This window comes from Lagenorhynchus albirostris, chromosome 14 (assembly GCF_949774975.1).
Source record: "Lagenorhynchus albirostris chromosome 14, mLagAlb1.1, whole genome shotgun sequence".
In the NCBI taxonomy this organism is placed as follows: Eukaryota; Metazoa; Chordata; class Mammalia; order Artiodactyla; family Delphinidae; genus Lagenorhynchus; species Lagenorhynchus albirostris.
In genome coordinates, this window is record NC_083108.1 from 2,409,294 (window position 1) to 2,428,147 (window position 18,854).

At 48.4% G+C, this 18,854-nt stretch overlaps 1 protein-coding gene across 4 annotated transcripts in view; it reads left to right on the plus strand.

Moving 5' to 3' along the window:
• The window catches only part of MBP (myelin basic protein), a 114,514-nt gene that overhangs the window by 39,806 nt on the left and 55,854 nt on the right, over positions 1–18,854 (plus strand). For all 4 annotated transcript variants that reach the window (XM_060170494.1, XM_060170495.1, XM_060170496.1 and 1 more), the window contains exon 3: positions 11,328–11,415. In XM_060170494.1, the coding sequence (XP_060026477.1) occupies positions 11,328–11,415 (88 nt within the window). The remainder of the gene's footprint in view (positions 1–11,327; positions 11,416–18,854) is intronic.

Genomic DNA, 18,854 nt, shown 5'->3' on the forward strand with positions numbered 1-18,854 from the left:
AATTGATCGTATTGGTCTTGGTGGTCGGCATCTGTCGGCACTGCGTGTATCATATTCTTGAGATGCACTTGGTCTCTTGATCAAGTTCCAGTGGCTCTTCCCGACCTTGAACGGGTGGAAACCAGCTTTGGCCTGACTGTTTCTCTAGCTCCTGGAACGAGTCCGAGCAGGTTTCTGTTTCGGTGAATCGCCTAGGTGGTCACAGGTACAGAACTCAGCTGCAAAGAAAAGCCCTGCAGAGGCAAGTGGCAGTTCCATTTTGCAAAACGAGTTTGTTCCTTTCGAGCAAGGGACCCAGAACTCAGGTACAATCAGAGTTCGCTGTGAAATCGCTTTTTCTTTCACTTCTCGACCTGATTGCATTGACGTGCACCTTAAAACCTGATTTTCACTGAAGAAGATTTTATTTCCACCTTTACTAAAATGTGGAAGGTAATCAGAAGACGCATAAGACTAAAATAAATCGTGATGATGTCCAGCACTGACAGTGCTAGCTGAGGGTCAGACACTGTTACAGTCACCACACGTATGGACCCATTTCGTTCAGAATAACCCCGTGAGATAGACGGTATCATTATGCCCATTTTACAGTGAAACAGGAAACGGAGGAGGTTGAAGAGATTGGCAGAGCTGAGGTATATATTCAGAAAAATGGTCAGACTCTGATATATCAACATGTTTTTCCTTTGAGCAAAGATTCATCTTCCATTACTAGACTTTTGCCCCTTCTACCCTGTCTGCATCACAGGAAGCAGTTAAAACCCATGTGCAGGCGTAGGGTGATGTGTTCAGGGAGATTAGTAGGAGAGGTTTTCATTCTATAAAACTAAAGGAAATTTCAAATTAAGCAGAGTTCTCCACTGCCTTCTTCTGTTTTCAGTAATGTAGAATATCTTTTTGAACTGAATGAATGCCCTTCTGTGAATTAGCTTTAAGTGCATTTTATTTAAACTTGCCATTCACACGACCATCAGACTCTTTTTAGTAAAAGAAATACACGGAACAAAGCCTCCCTCCCTCTCTCCCACCACCCCACGCCCTGCCTTTGTCACCGTCCTTCTTGTTCTACTTAAACAGCTGATGGAGCAGAAACTTCCAGGAATAAATAGGATATTTGTGTTCCTAAAATAGATGTTAGAACGTCCAGTTACATAACAGGTCTCGATAAACAGTTTTACTGTGACACTAGTTAATACTTAACTTTGCTGTGACCAGTGTTGAAATAAAGTCCTGAGCTCCTTTCTTTGCGTTCATTATTTAAAGAACACTGCGATCTTAATTACACCGCCAAATGGTCTTGCAGAGAGTGTGGCTTTTGAACTAAGTAGTGAAAGGACCATTTCCTAATCCAAGATAACGGCTTCACGAGCACTTCAAGCATGTAGCTCTAAACTCCCTTTAGTGACGCTACAACGTTTCATTTTAACTACCTGCAAACTAAGCATTTATGTTTTTTAAAATATCTTTATTGAGATGTGATTCTCATGCCATACAGTTCACCCGTTTAACGTGTACAATTTGGTGCTTTTTCAGTTTAGTCATAGATACGCGGAACCGTCACAACAATCAATTTTAGAACATTTTCATCACCTCACAGAGGAACTGCGCTCTTCTGCCGTCACCCGCGCCCCCCGGGACCAGCCTCCCAGCCCGCAGCCCTAAGCAACCACTCATCGACTTTCTGTCTCTAGATTTCCCTGTTCCGGACATTCTGTGTGAATGTAGTCATGTCACATGTGGTCTTTTCTGTCTGGCTTCTTTCACGTAGCGTAATGTTTTCAGTGGTCGTCCATGTTGTAGCCTGTGTCAGTGCTTCCTTCTTTTTTAACGTCAGTAGTATCTCTTTGTATGGATATGCCACATTTTGTGTATCCATTCGTCCGTTGATGGGCAGTTGGGTTGTTTCCGCCTTTTGGCTATTATAAAGAACTCTGCTGTAAGCAAAAACTCATCGACAAGTTTTTGTGTGGACATATGTTTTCGTTTCTCTTATATACCTTCTGAATTTTAAAAATCCTGGATTTTCATATACTCATATCATCAAAAATGCTTCCTGTGTTTTCCAGACAAATCTAGAAAAGGAGTCCTGGATTTGAAATCTCATCTCATTGAGAGTTGTAACATCATGGTTCTTTTCCTCTGGAGTCCACAGTGTTGAGTGGGAAGCATTTTCACTGCCTTTAGTCATAAATCTATTCAAGTTACTCTTTCTAACCATCCTCCCACCCCACCCTACCCGCAACGCCAGGCCACCGCTAATGTACTTTCAGTCTCTACAGATTTGTCTCTTCCGGACATTTCTTAAATATGCAATCATACAACAGCTGTGTGTGTGTGTGTGTGTGTGTGTGTGTGTGGCTTCTTTCACTTACATAATGTTTTCAAGGTTCACCTGTGTTGTAGAATATGTCAATACTTCATTACTTTCTACTGCTGAATAACATTCCATTGTAGGAAAATGCCACGTTTTACTTACCCGTTCATTAGTTGGTGGACATTTGGGTTGTTTCCACCTGTTGGTATCACAGATCACGCTGCTGTGAACATTTGTGTATGAGTTTTTACACGGACGTATGTTTTCATTTCTCTTGGGTATGTACCGAAGCTGCATCTGCAGGGTCAAATGGCGACTCTGTTTCCGAGGGGCCATCGGAGTCTCTTCCACAGCAGCTGCACCATTTCACTACAGCATACGAGGGCCTCCACATCCGCCCAGCAATTCTTGTTTTCAGGTTTTTTATTGTATCCAGCAGTGTCGTGTGGGTTTTGATTTGCATTTCCTTAATGGATAACAATGATGGGCATCTTTTCCTGGGCTTATTGGTCATTCATATGCCTTCTTTCTAGAAGTGCCTGTTCAGATCCTTGGCCAGTTATTTTAATTGGGTGGTTTGTGTTTTTGTTGTTTAGTTGTAGGAGCTCTTTATGTATTCTGGACACTAGACCCTTATCAGATAAATGATTTGCAAATATTTTCTCCTATTCTCTGGGTTGTCGTTTCACTTTCTTTTTTTTTTTTTTGCGGTACGCGGGCCTCTCACTGTTGTAGCCTCTCCCGTTGCGGAGCACAGGCTCCGGACGTGCAGGCCCAGCGGCCATGGCTCACGGGCCCAGCCGCTCCACGGCACGTGGGATCTTCCCGGACCGGGGCACGATCCCGCGTCCCCTGCATCGGCAGGCGGACTCTCAACCACTGCGCCACCAGGGAAGCCCTCGTTTCACTTTCTTGATCACACCGTTTGCAGCCCAGAAGTTTCAAATTTTGATGAAGTCCAGTTTATCCATGATTTCTTTTGGTGTCACGTCTAAGAAACCGTTGCCGAGGCAGCACCTGCTTTAATGACTAAGTTAAGTCTGATTCTCAGTCCTTCTCTAATCCTTGTCATGTGGTCCTGCTTTCAAATTATTCTTTAAAAGTGGAGTTCTGATGACTCACAGAATGTCTTCATGAAAAACTCATCACCGTCCTATATGTTTGTGAACAGATTCACGATTTTCACCCCCTCTCTGTTGCTTCTCTTTGTCTAGACCAGTGGCTCTCAACCAGGGGACCTCCCCCCCATCCTCCGGACATTTGTCAATGTCTAGAGACATTTCTTGTCACAACTGCAGGGGCTACTAGCGTCTCCTGGGTGGAGGACAAAGAAGGAGCTAAACGTCCCATGACACGCAGGACAGCCTCTGCCCCACAACGAGGCTTATCCAGCCCTAAATACCAATAATGTAGCATTGAGAAGCCCTGGTCTAGATGGGCTAAGGTCACACTTTTGCCTGAATGTCTCCATCCTGTTCTGATGCTGCATAAAAAGGGACATGCCATTGAGATGAGTCGGGTTATGTGAGTCTGATTGTCATGTTTCTTCGTATTCTTTGCATTGATCCCATAAGCTTTCAGTGTTTTGCTAGTATCGTCTGTTACTTGTCCAGATCCAGCCAAGAGCAAAACTGTGATCCTTGTTTAAGAAATAAATCAAAAATGCTGAACAATAAGTGCAAAGTAATAAGAGCTATTTTTATATACTTCTTATTACTTTGTACAAACAGTACACACTTACACACGCATACGCACAGGCACACACACACTCATAGACATACGCACGTGTACACACACACACACACACACACACACACACACGATTTTTTCTGGTGTTGATACTTTAGTACTTTAACAGTTTCAAACAAAGTTTATCACCAGATTTAAATAACAAGAACATGCAGGAGGATTTTTTCAGCCACAGAAAATACCAGTAGATTCGATCCTCCCCGCATGCGTACTGGTCCCTGAAGCACCCGCACGGCCGTGGGCTGATGGGCTGTTGGCGGGGACAGTCTCATTGCTTCCCTCTCCCCCTCCGGTGGCAGCTGAGATCTCTGAGATGTGATTAGAGAGCAGTGCTGTAGGAATTTAAGCTAAACTCGTACAGCCAGCCCATATGGGGCCCGGATTTATTCTGAGCGTGAAAGGAATGACTTGCTTCTTAAAACAAAAGAGAGAGAGAGAGTTTCCCTCAGAGAGATTCCACAATTTTCCTTGAAAGCACAAAGTGCTCCCAGAGCGAGGAACTGACCGGTTAGCATCCCGGCCTCCACCCCAGGTGCCCACACCTCAGGTCTCCCGCTGGCTTATCTCCTTCCTGGGAAGACGCTGGACTGGGGTGTCCCGGCGACCCCAGTGGCTGAGCCCATGCTAGCTCCCGGGAGCCATGGGCAGTGCCGGGAGCCGAGGGGGTGACCACACCAGAGATGGGCGACATTCCAGCACCGTGGATGCGAGTCAGCCCGTCAGCATTCCCATCGGGGACACTCTGCCTTCCGACTCTGGAGCTGCTGTCCACCCTCTGCTTGAGTCTCCGGGTTGACACCTCCAGGGAGAAATGAGTGGGAAGAAGGACTGTGTCACAAAGCGTGTATCAGAGCGACGAGTCCACAAAAGATGTCCAAAGATGCTCACTTGTTGCCGTCGCTCCTTCTGTCTCTTCTGGGAATTATCTCCCCAGCGTTATGCGAAGGCTTGTCTACCTTTCTTCTGATGAAACCAGAATCTTAAAAATATCTTCAATTCACAGGAATGTCCTAATCAGACAGCAAGAACCTCTGAGTTATGCCGCTCATTTCACACTTAGGCAAACGGAGTAGAGGAAACTTAGTTGTTTTCCCACAGTTACCCGGCGAGCACGTGGGGCAGCAGGATTCAAGTCCAGGAAATGGGCCTAGAGACCCAGTTCTTAAGCTTTTGTGCAGATAACAGTTTGGTGCAGTGTACTGTGTGGGCCGCTGATCCTGTGCCCCACACCATTTTCAGCAAATTTCTAGGTGGATTAAATCTATCAGCTACGTGAATATGGCAGAAGATAAAGGCAAATAAATATTTGTCCTTCAGTAACATCCCCTCCACAGCGACCTCAGGTCGAAGATACACGTGGTGCCCTGAGAAACAGCAGATTTACGTGGCACTTAGATGAGAGTCATAAGGCCAGACGGTGACCGGTACCCAGAGCATCTGACCAGCCTGTGTTCTGTAAAGCAAGCCCGTGAGGCTGAAACGTGGCTGGGGAGGGTGATGGGTGAACGTGTCGCTGGTGAAGCCGTAATGAAAGCTCCGCTGGGTTTCTTCTTTCCTCTTTAAGAGGACATCAGTCAAGGGCTTATAAGATGCAGAAGGAGCACAGTGCGGGAGGACGGAGGGCCGTGAGCAGTGCAGCTTATCTTGCTAAATAAACATCCTAAGAGTTAAAAACGTGAATCACTATGTACTTTTTTCCTAGGGTGTCTCAGAAGAAGTAAGTGTGACGCCGGCTCAGGAAGCTGGCTCACCCGGTACTGGTTTAAATGGCACTGATCTGTTAGGGGTTGGCTTGGTGGTTCTCTGATTTTCTTTCTGAAACATCCATTGTGTTTACTTCGTGTGAGCATCCCAAGGAGGCCCCACGGCTCATTTCTCTCTGCATCCTCAGCTCCTACTACAAGGTCCGCATGGGAATCAATGAGTGAATGGGAATACAATTAAGGAAATAGAACCAGATAAGACTGACCCTGCGTCTAAACGCAGGATGTCCCACTCAAGTTTTATGGCATCTCACGAAATGTCTTTTTTTTAAGGTGTGGCAAACTTCTCTAAATCAGTTCTCACTTCTCCTTCTTCTTTTTGTTAAGCAACCTATGGTGGACCGTGTCTCAAATACTAACATGTAACTGTTTTTTCAGTTTAGAATGTCACTTTTTAAATGGTTCACACCTTTCCTCTCCTGATATGTGTTTTCTAGTTTGAATCAGAACTTTTGAAAACTTTTTAACTTTTTAGAAATGTACCTGCAGTGTTTTCTTCTCCTCTCCCAGAGCTTTCTTTTTATTTTTCAGAAGTTTCTACAACGATTAGAAACTTATCCTCTGGGCCATTCCTCCTAAAATTGCTACCTTGAGACCTTCAGTGTTTTAAAAAATCAAGTCTGATTAAGATCATATTGTCCTCTGTACTCGTGTGTGTGTGTGTGTGTGTGTGTGTGTGTGTAAACAGCTGTACCAAGTAGAAGAAAATCTCTAAAAATGGCAGTGATACACCTGAATGATGGGGTCTGTTGCCAGAGAATTGGACAAGATGGTTAGAAAGTGCAGCAAATTGCTTAAGTCATAGTTAATATTCTGCCAAATACTGGTGGATAATGAAGCTCACTTATACTAAGAAGTATTTTAAAGTCGACATCAATAATTATGGGAGTTTTGCTTGTTGTATTTACCTCTAAAATTCATAGGGAGAAGTAAGTGGATTCTTATATATTTAGGCTGATGGAAAGGAAAACAGGCACAAATATTTTTTTTAACATCTTTATTGGAGTATGATTGCTTTACAGTGGTGTGTTAGTTTCTGCTGTATAACAAAGTGAGTCAGCTATACATATACATACATCCCCATATCTCCTCCCTCTTGCGTCTCCCTCCCTCCCACCCTCCCTATCCCACCCCTCCAGGCGGTCACAAAGCCCCGAGCTGATCTCCCTGTGCTATGCGGCCGCTTCCCACTAGCTATCTACCTTACGTTTGGTAGTGTACATATGTCCATGCCACTCTCTCGCTTCGTCCCAGCTTACCCTTCCCCCTCCCCGTATCCTCAAGTCCATTCTCTACGTCTGCGTCTTTATTCCTGTCCTGCCTCTAGGTTCTTCAGAACCTTTTTTTTTAGATTCCATATATATGTGTTAGCATACGGTATTTGTTTTTCTCTTTCTGACTTACTTCACTCTGTATGACAGACTCTAGGTCCATCCACCTCACTACAAATAACTCAATTTCGTTTCTTTTTATGGCTGAGTAATATTCCATTGTATATATGTGCCACATCTCCTTTATCCATTCATCTGTTGCTGGACACTTCAGTTGCTTCCATGTCCTGGCTATTGTAAATAGAGCTGCAGTGAACATTGTGGTATGTGACTCTTCTTGAATTATGGTTTTCTCAGGGTATATGCCCAGTAGTGGGATTGCTGGGTCATATGGTAGTTCTATTTGTAGTTTTTTAAGGAACCTCCATACTGTTCTCCATAGTGGCTGAACCAATTCACATTCCCACCAACAGTGCAAGAGGGTTCCCTTTCCTCCACACCCTCTCCAGCATTTGTTGTTTGTAGATTTTTTGAAGATGGCCATTCTGACCGGTGTGAGGTGATGCCTCATTGTAGTTTTGATTTGCATTTCTCTGATGATTAGTGATGTTGAGCATTCTTTCATGTGTTTGTTGGCAATCTGTATATCTTCTGTGGAGAAATGTCTATTTAGGTCTTCTGCCCATTCCTGGATTGGGTTGTTTGTGTGTTATTGAGCTGCATGAGCTGCTTGTAAGTTTTGGAGATTAGTCCTTTGTTAGTTGCTTCATTTGTAAATACTTTCTCCCATTCTGAGGGTTGTCTTTTCTTCTTGTTTATGGGCACAGATATTATGAAGAAATCATAACGGCTTGAAATGCACTCAGATACTTATAGTCACGGACACGGTTTAAAAATCAGAACACACTGGGACAAGGACACTCAGGGAGGGTCCAGGTCATAGGCCTGACTGTCTTGTATGTCTGAGGATTTTATTACGTTTTATAATTTACAGGACGCTCTTATTTCTTTATCATGAAAATTCCATTACATTGGACACACATCACCTTGATTTTGTTTGTGTTGCTTTTGGACATTTTGCTTATTGAAAATGTGTTATTTATGAGGATTTAAAAAAATTTATGGGTCTTCGTTGCTGCGCGCGGGCTTCCTCTAGTCACAGCGAGCGGGGGCTTCTCTTCGTTGCGGTGCGCGGGCTTCTCATTGCGGTGGCTTCTCTTGTTGCGGAGCACAGGCTCTAGGCACGCGGGCTTCAGTAACTGTGGCACGCAGGCTCAGTAGTTGTGGCTCGTGGGCTCTAGAGCGCAGGCTCAGTGGTTGTGGTGCACGGGCTTAGTTGCTCCACGGCATGTGGGATCTTCCCAGACCAGGGCTCGAACCCGTGTCCCCTGCATTGGCAGGCGGATTCTTAACCACTGCGCCACCAAGGAAGTCCCAAGGATGTTTTTTATATTCGTGGAATAGCAACAGTATCAGGTCTCAGAAACAAGCTTTGTATTTGGACGTAAATTAGTCCGTAAATTTCCCAGGGCAACATGTACTTTCCGCACAGCCTCGTGCACCATGATGTGGGGGACAGATGTTTACTCAGCTAGAGGCTTGGTACTGAGAAGGGAGAAGATGGGAGGGGGTGAGGTTTGTGGTCCTGCCTTTATCACTACGCGGGGCTGCATCTGTGGCCGCTTTACCGTGCGGATGTGCTGTCGCCTCAGCCCGGAAGGCTGTGGAAGGCGTGGGCGTAAGACGCAAGATGTCTCTTGGCCACGATGCCATTCCAGCCTTTTTTTTTTTTTCAAGTTCTGCACAGAAGGTTTATTGGTTCCTCTCGGAAAGGGCCCCCTCCCACCGTCTGTCCAGGAGCTGCCTTTGAAGCCGGTTCTGGGTCCCCCCAGCTCTGGGTCGACCCTTTTGTTCCCTGAGCGTCTGAGTCCCTGGCAGATGGCGTTCACTCAGGGTCGGCGGGCACCAGGTTGCTCTGGAAGAGTTTAAGGATGTGGTTCTCGGTCACCTGTTGCACTTTCCTATGTCCCAGTGCCACGGCGATGTAAGACGCAAGATGTCTCTTCACCGTGATGCCATTCCAGCCTCAGCAGTGGATATGGGGAAGTTGTGTGACCATGCTGTCAACCTCCACTCACTGAAAGCAAAGTGATTCGCTTTAAAGATCTAGCTTTTCCTCTGCACCTGAAGCACCATCATCCCTGAACACTCCACGTTGTTTCCCTATAACCACCGAGAAGGAAAACACTGCCAGTTCTAGTTGGAAGATGCTATCGATTTGTAAGGAGAATCCTGATTTTAAAATGTGAAAAAACATATCCACGGCGATTTACGATGGCAGCTAAGTTGTATTTAATTAATTACTTCTCCAATAAAGCTTATTATTTTGTAGTTAGTGGAGGATATGATACTGACACCAGCCTAGAAGGGAGATGTGAAACAAACACATATGATAGGAATTTATGATGATGAAAGAATCTACCAAGAAATTCCTTCTCTTCCAAGTTTTAGTCTCCTCTAAAAATAAATAGGTAGACATGAAAAATTATATACTACACCACCTTTGGCTCCCTCTGCTGAAACAGAAGTTACCTATTTTAAGCTATTCTTAAACAGCATAAAATTGAAGTTTTCTCTCCAGCACTTGCTAGATACCAGGCACTGTGCCAGGTCTGGGGCTAGAAGGATTTATCAGGCAAGGTCCCCGTTCTCAAGAAGTTTACAGTGTGGCGGGCAGACAGAGTGATACACAGACAGGGCGTTGTGATGGTGTCTGCAGTAGAGACCAGCTCAGATCTATGGCTGGGGGACAGGAAGGGGGCTGGGGGCAGGGAAGCCACTGAGGCGGGGCTGGGGGCTGGGTGAGGTCAGAATTCCCAGAGGCTCTGACCTCTGCCTGGACCCCCACCCCCACCCCCAGGTCAGGAGGTAGGGTGTGGTCCAGGCAGAGAGATTGGTCTGAAAAAAAGTGACGCAAAGTAAGCGTGGAGACCAGAGTCCGGAGCGGCGGACCCCCTTGCGGATCTGCCCAAGTTAGGCACTGTCTTTAAAAGATTATGGTGTGACTCGTTCAGCCTCCAGAAATGTATCTCGTACAACGTTGAGTAGGCGAGCAGGGCTTAAGGCAGCACTGGGCGTAACTGAAGACGAGGCAGCGGGGCACAGGGTCCCCAGCGGGAGCCTGGTCACCTGGCAAGAGAGATGGAGGGAGGTGCCAGGTCCCTGTCGACCAGGGCAGCGTGGGCAGTGCTGCGTGTCCTGGGGGACACGATCTCCAGGGCTCCTGCTTAAGTGACAAAGAAGGAGCAGAGCAGCGTCCAGAGTGTGCTGGCATTTACGTAAAGGTAAAAAGGAGGAAGAAGGGAGTGAGCTTGTGCAGTGGCTGAACTGTGCCCAGACTGTTTTGGAGGAAGACGGAAGCTGGAAGCGCATCCACAGGGGAGGTGCCTGGGGATCCCACCCTTCTCACCGTGACCCTCGCAGTGCCCTGTGAATTTGATGTCAGGTGCACGCGTTCCATATGAAAATCATTAAATAAGCTTGATTTAGAGTAGAAACTGAACCGTGTCTACTCTGTGCACTTACAATTTGAAACTCAAAAAGCACCCTGGGGTTCCATAAAAAAGCAGAAGGGAGTCGGGTGGGAGGGAGTGAAGAAAGCTCACCTCTGAGGGTGCAGATTCCCAGAGGAACGAGGGCGGAGGTGGGTGCCCAGCCCAGCCCAGCCCGCATGGCGCCTGCTACTCCCCTCAGCTGGCCAGGTGGGCCGAGGACGTTTGCACCGTTCCTGCCCCTGCAAGGGGCTCTCCCCCAGGGCTGTCCTGCCCGGCTACCATTGAGCAAAGTTGGAATTCAGGGGAGTCAGGTTTGGTGTCAGTTTCATCCCGTGCTTTAAACTCACAGCCCAGAACAGCGACCAAGTGGACAGGCTCCTGAAATACATGGGATGATGTTTAGCTCGTTTAGTCTAATAACTTCAGTTTCTTTTGTATGAAAGTATATCCGCTGGAGCAAGAGAATGCTTGCGTGCTCAGGCAGAGAAAACAAGCCAGAGTTCAGACTCCTCCGCAGGAAACACACCCTGAATCGAGATTCCATCTCATACCTTGAAGACAGACATGAAAATGTGTTTATTGGCTCCAAAATGTATCAAGAGAAAAACGCATTAAAGCTTCTTGTTGATAAGACACTATATCTTAAGAAAGGGTTGTTTTGTGTTGTTTTTTCCAGGATGGTGAAACTAACGGAGGAGAATCTGAAAAAAAGAGAAACCTTCGTAACCTTTCCCGGGAGACCTCAGAAGACAGTGACGTGTTTGGTACGTAATATAAAAATTAGAAGATGGGATTTCATATGAGAATCGTGTGCAAACACATTCTCATTTGGAGAAGGTCTTAATTTTTTTAATTACGTGAGTAATCCGTGAATCTGTTCTCATTATTAGAAATGCGGCCTCTGTGGAAACCTGGAGGCCGAGCCCGCTTCATCAGCCTCTTGGGAACATCCATCCGTCTCCCGGATGGGACTGCCCTGGCCGCCCATGGTAGCCGTCCTCATCTTGTTTTGCTTTTGGTTTTGTTTCGCATGCCTTTTTGTACCCACAGACACCGGAAATTTCCCAGATTTTCCCTTGCTATATGCTATTTCTCTAGTCATCTCCTTGATCAATTGGGTGTGGGCATTGGGAGGCCAAGCAGTTCTGGTAAAAAAAAAATAGCTAACAAGGAAGGGAAATAGTCCCAGAGCCTGGATACGGTGGTGTTTATTTTAACTACAAAGAGTGACTCAGGAGCTGTTGGGAAATGTGTTTCTGTAAGAGTTTACATTTTCATCACCCTAGAGATAGAGGTTGCCTCTCACCCCAGGAGTGAACGGGCAGGCTCCCACCCATTCCTGTATTAACGCTGTTGGGTCTGCCTCTGCCGCGTGACAGTGACCGTGGATTACTTTCCCAGCATCACAGGCCAAACTGGAACACGGGCAGACCTGCCCGGGGGCATCGCTCTTTTCTCCACGTATTCGTATTCCTGGAGTGTGAGGGCTGAAAGCCAGATCCTGAGGTCTCCTTTATCAAAACAAGAGGGCCCGGTGTTCTAGCTGCTAAGATGAGCCTTAGCCACAGTCACCCCAGCCTGCAGGTCTGACACTCCAGGAACAAGGCCTCCCCACCGTCTTCCTGGCCTGGTCTCTGCTCGTTTCTGGAAAGGGTTTCTTTACGCTTCCCTTGTCAGGCGGGAAAATCCATCCCAATTTTCTTTGTTCCTGATTTACCTGCTCATTCTGAAAAATCCTTTCCTTCTCTATAATTCCTTCCTTCTTGAGCAGGACACGTAATTACAGAAGTACCGCTGCCCACTTTTTCAGTATCACAGGCTTCCATGAAAATCAATGTAACCCAAAGGCCCAGAGACAAAACACCGAGGATTAGTTAAATGGAAATCAGACAGGAGGCCAGTACTTGTTACTCTCTCCCGGATTCTGCCTGCTCCACGATGATTTCCATAGGGATTTTTTGGACCTGAACACAGTCCAGCGCCTCTAGGTAGTGGGGTTTCCACTCCTTAGGGGCAGAGGAAGGAGTAGAGGATGGCATCCTGGCTTGGAGAGTAGGGTGTGGCCTTTGGACTATAGAGGGAGGCACGTCTGACTGTCAGTGACTTTAACGCTAAATCTGCCTGTAAACCTCTAAGATAAAGGTGTCTGTAGGCCTGTATTCTAACTACATATGTGTATAAACACATAAAAGAGAATGACAGAGTAGAAATGTCCATAGTTGGGTTCTATATGTGAATAAGAGTAAGTTTTAGAATTTCTTTTCGGCTCAGCTCACTTATTTTTAAAGCAAGCACGTATTTACCATTACCCAGGTTTAGCGCTTTTAGGATTATTTGAAACAACATCAGCCGGTCTTTTACTGTCAGATACACACACACACACACACACACAACGCAATATATTGCCTGTATATAATACCTGTATGACATAGCGTGAAAAAGATCTATAATAAGGCTTTTCCTTAAGTTATAAACATGGTGTAATTCCTGGATAACTTTAAAAGGCAGCCCTTTTGAACCTTCTCAAATGCATACTCAATTTGGAGAATTGATTTATTATCTGGAGTTGAATGTGAAAGCCAATGGAAATGCAAATATTTCAGTCCTGTCACAAAGTTAGATTTGCCTTTTACCGGAAGAATAATGCCACAAGCCAGCTCCTGCCTGTCTTGTCTGCTGTGACTTTGTGGTGCCTTGACCGCGGAGACAGGCTGGAGTATCTGCTGATTGGAGGTACCGGTCCCGGGCCAAGCTCGCAGCCCATCAGCGCGATTAGGGAGTAGTTCCCTAATTGTCACCTTCAGGGCATTGCAGCTGACGCCGCTGAGTCACAGCAGAGGGGAAGCGTGACCGTGAGTGAGGGGGACCCAGGACACCTCCTGGGCTCCACTGCTCTGTGCTCTGCCGTCCTGAGTCACACGGACGTGGGCGCTGCAGAGCCGTCGGGCGTCTGCTTTTGAACTTCATAGTCTCCCAGTCCTAATGCTTTCCTGGGGTCCAAAGCCGCCCCAGTCTAAAGGGGCAGAGTGATGGGGGGAAAAGAGGCTGAAATAATCTTGGCTATCCATCTTGACAATCTACTTTTGGAGGAAATATGTACGATTTTAAATCCTGAAGTGTACAAATGTCACTCGAGGTGAAATCAGCAGCTCCCTCCCACTTTACAAAAAGGTCTTTTTCCCTTGGGCTTCCCTGGAGGCGCAGTGGTTGAGAGTCCGCCTGCCGATGCAGGGGACGCGGGTTCGTGCCCCGGTCCGGGAAGATCCCACGTGCCGCGGAGCGGCTGGGCCCGTGAGCCACGGCCGCTGCGCCTGCGCGTCCGGAGCCTGTGCTCCGCAGCGGGAGAGGCCACGGCAGTGAGAGGCCCGCGTACCGCAAAAAAAAAACAAAAGGTCTTTCGCTGACTAGACAGAAACTCCCCGAATCTAAGAAGAAACCACGCTTTCGTGATGGTCCCTGAGCCACGCGTCCGCAGCAGCCACTTAGCGATTCTCTTCAGGCTCCTGGTCGTCGTTCTGTCCATGTGTCAGCAGAACTGGGGGCCGGTGAGGGCTGTGGGGGAGGCCCTTAGCCTTCCCCTCCCCCGCGTCTTCAGGACGCTCGCTGGAGGTTGGGAAGGCCAGCTTTGTGAGAGTCCTGCGCGCGAGTCCGGAGGCTCCTTGGCCGGCGCTGCCCCCACGCAGGTGCCTGAGTCACTGGCTCACGTGTCTGATGCGTGAGCTGCACGACTCAAACCAGGGCAGCTTCCCCCGTGTGTGGTGAACGCTTAGGACTGACTTGGCAACGCGCTGAAGAGTTCTATTTACTTTTTCATTCTCTGGGAGAGTTTCACTGAAGGATTTGGATCCAAGTAATAACTCATTGGAGCGCACTTGTAAATCTCCTGTAATTTCTCCCCTGACGGTGGGGCGTTACACGTGGGGGGTTTTGCCTGGTCACCCAAAGAGGAAGGAAGCATCTTAGGGCTCGGGAGCCCCACAAGAACCACGTGCTGTCTGGGCTTTGGGGAACCAGGGTGCTTTGTGGTGGGACAGTTGCTGAGCTGTTTTGGGAACCTCACGGCCACACACGTGGCACAAGCTAGCCCTGTCATTTGGAATCCAGGTAGGAAGGAAGGTGGGCCTTCACCGCCACCCCCGTGCCCCAGAGCTAAAGCAGGGGCTAAAGCAGGGGCAGGTAATTCAGCCGAGGTGAGCAGAAGCCCTAGGTCTCCCTAACTGTACCCACGAAGTAGAGAGGTCTCCAAGAGAGGGCACCCCTGCTCTTTCCAGAGCAACTGTGGATCCTCCCAGATGCGACCCTCATCTCAAAAGTCAGAGCAGAGGGGTGAGTGCCTGTCACGTTGGGCGAACGCTAGTGCAGCTCCACAGGGTCATAGGATCGTGAGAACGCGGCCGCGCGTCAGGTCAGAGCACTTTACGCAGCTAAGCCACGTGCGCGTTGCAGGGAAGGGCAAAATCCTGTGAAAATCACTAGTTCACTGCTCAGGTGATGGAGAGAGAGTTGTCGATGTTTAATGTTTAGGGGGAAAGCATTCATATTAGAAACATTTGCGTGTATGTCTAAGTATATAATTATAAAGTATATAATATATATTATTAATAATTATATATTTTTAAGTGGATACAAATATATATATGTGTGCATATATGTGTGTCTTTATTTCACAAGGCTTGAGTTAACTTGCAATAAGAAAAAGAAGCAAAATACAAAAAACATAACGCAGAGATGAAGTAAGTCCGCACGTACGTTTGTTGACTGCACAGCGGTTGCTGTGTTGAACTTATTCAACCTGTAGTTTCCCAGCTGCCCGATGGAAAGTGAGACCTCGTCAGCTTTTCCTTTTACACAGGACGTAGCCTCCCTCCGCCTACCCCCATGATTTAGCTCTGTGGTTTGGGGCAGTGTACCCCCTCATCTTTCTGTGTCTCGGTTTCCTCACCAGCACGTAGGGGTGATAACAGAGCTGCCCGTGAGAAATCAACGAGCTGGCACCTGTGTGTCACTCCCGTCTGCCACGTGACAGCTGTTGTTATCAGACAGCTGCCTACATGTGCTCCTCAAAGGAAGCAAAGCTGTAGTTAACACACTGTCAGAATTTTTGCTTGCTTAAATTTTTATCACAGATGATGAGGTGGTCGTCAAGGACCTCAAGGCGTTTTTAGGGCATATTGGCGATTCGTTTCATGTGCAAATTGAAATAAACTGAATAATGAGCTTCCTTGCAGCTCGGAGCCCATTCAAGGCTCACGTCTCTACTTGGGACCTTGTGTCTCATTCCCGCCACACCCCAGGCAGCTCAGCCCCCAGGGAGGGGAAGTGGGTGCCCCTCCGATGGGGAGGACCTGGGAGAACGTGTGTGGCCTGAGATAGTGCTCGGCCAGGTTTGGAAGAGACTCGGCCACAGACAGATCTCTTCCCTGAGAATTTTCATGTAGCGTTTAAAAAAGAAAAAGAAGTTGCATTTTTTTGTTTGTCTGCTTGTTTCCAAGAACCTTCCACAAGGAAATCTTTTTGAGATGTTATTTTAGGTAATATTTTATTTAATATATTCTGATTATTGGATTAAGTTACAAAATCAGTAAGTAGCAGTCATTACTGCTTAATTACTACTTAATTACTACATTACTACTTAATTTTACTGATGTAAAATTCTATCTCAACTCAGTAAGGAACGTAGGCGAGGGACCCACTCTGTCCTGCCCTGCAGACTCCTGTTTAACTGTCCCTCCCCAGATATGATCAATGCCCTTCAGAAATGACCATTGCACAGCCTTTTTCCTGAGAATGTTTGATGGTAGCCTTAATGTATTGCTAATTGCGATTCAGCTGTTGCCTGAGGTCTTTTATTCTTACCTAGACAAGTGATAGAATCCATACTGTATAAGGGCGTCTTTGGGGTGGATAAAAATCATAGACTCAAAACCGCAAGTTGAGAACTCGAAGGAATATTAGAGTCCATCTCGTCCACCCGGTCACTGTGTCGATGAGGGTCTGACAGCCAGGACAGTTAAGACAGAGGCCTGGGGACACAAAAGGCAAGGTTGCCGCCCAGCGTCCCTGGCCCTGCTCTGAGCCCCACCAGGAAAACGGTGGCTTGTCCTGGATGGTCCTTGGGGAACAGAGACGCCTCTCATTTGACAGATAGGTTAAAACAGTGACACATCGTAACGCGTTATTATTTCTCTGCGCGTTTGAGTGAGAATGAATATGATGCTTTGTGTCTTCCGAGTACGCGTTTGCCTGTTTGTGCTGCCTGCTTGTAGTTCCCGGGCAGCCCTCTGGGGGCGCGCTCTTCCCGCTCTCAGTGTGTGTATTTCTGGCCGAAGCCCCCCTGCTCCCAGAGGTGCTCAGGTGATGCTCCCGTGGTGAGGCGAGGCGTGTTCACGGCCAGCGGAACGTCGGCTCTACTCGGCAGCCTCTACCACGGCAGGAGCTGCTGGACAGATGTCTTGGCATCTAGGATTATCTTGTTTCTTGAGTGAGGCCGTATCATCTGGTAAGTGGGAGTGTGGACCTAGACCTCCGGGCCGGGTCCTCAGTCTTTCTTTCCATGCTTCAGGTTCCCCTGTGTGGGTGGGGATCCCAGTACCGCTGAGCTCCGGGCTGTCGTGAGCGAGCATCGGAGTTAAACAGTCCAGGGAGTGGCGGTGCAGGTGAGCAGGGCAGGTGCGGGGGGGGGGGGGGGGGGGGGCGGGCGGCGTTGCCCTCAGCCCCTCTGTCGCGGCCGGGGGTGGAGGGTGCCTGCCGGCATGCTGCCTTCTCCCAAGGGCCCGGCCTCTCAAGTGAAGCCCCCGGTGACCTTTAATAGTCCACATACATATACGGTATTCGATTTTACATACAATGTTTAAATTAAATGCGCGTACCTGCATAGTCCACATACATATACGGTATTCGATTTTACATACAATGTTTAAATTAAATGCGCGTACCTGCATAGTCCACATACATATACGGTATTCGGTTTTACATACAATGTTTAAATTAAATGCGCGTACCTGCATAGTCCACATACATATACGGTATTCGGTTTTACATACAATGTTTAAATTAAATGTGCGTACCTGCGTGCCGGTTTCCTCTTTTTCTGGATTTTCTGCTCTGAGCCTCACTTTCCTGAAGACGAAATAGATCATCAGAGGGAAACGGCCCAGTGAAAACTTACCGATGTCTCAGGAATCTGAGCGCTAGTGTCTCCTGGCCCCTCTCCCACGAGGACACGATGGGGTGTGTGGCCACTGTGGTGCTCGGGTCCCTTGTGTCCCAGCACCTGAACAAGCTCGCCTCGCTCACTGAGCCGGCACCTACCACGTCGTGTGGTCCAAGCCACCATCAGGGCTCACCTGGATTCCTTCAGGAGCCCCGGCTTCCATCCCGACTGCTGCCCGTGCGCCTGCCCGTCTGTTCTCAACGCCCCTGCTCAGAGCCCTTCCCGCCCTCCCCGCGGGCCGGCACCCGTCTGACGGCACCTCGCACCCTCTCTTGTCTCCTCCCCCGCCTGCTCGCTGCTCCTGGAGTGCAGGGCCTTTGCACGGGCTGTGCCCTCCTCCTGGGATGCTGCACCCAAATGACCAGCCCACTTAGAAGAGAGCTGCATTAGGACAGTTAGGCTGTGCCAACCTCTCACACGGGCTCCCAGGCCTCAGAGCTCCATGTCATAACTTCACCCGTGTCCCGCCCCAGCAAGGACAGGCAGGAGGCCCCCTGTCAGCAATGACTCGGAGGCCCAGGCTGCTCCATCTGTGGGGTGGGGAGCCAGAGGCACGTCCCCTGCGGGGGACAGCATCCATCACATCCGCTGAGGTTCCACGGGGCCCCATCGCACGACCCAGTCTGGCTGCCAGGGACCGAGAGGAGGCGAGTGGAGGCGGCCTCGGCTCCGCCACCTGCCGTGGCTCGCGAACGGGCGTCTGCGGCTTGCGTGTTGTCTGCCCCCCGACTGCCCCGATCCAAGGCCCTCGCAGGAGCTCGTCAGCATCTGCCGATGATGGAGGGATGGGTGGGCCGCCACCTCCCCTTGCAGCCCGTCCCCTCCTCTCACTAGGACACCTTTGCAAACTGCTGATTTTCACCAGAAGCGCCCCCCGGATCGTGTGACCTCAGGCCTGAGCTCTTCCTTCCTGAGAAGTTCTGCCTCTGGGCCGCTGCTGAGCGAGAGGTGTACGGAAGAGGGCCAGGCGGGTGGGAGGAGCCCGGGGTC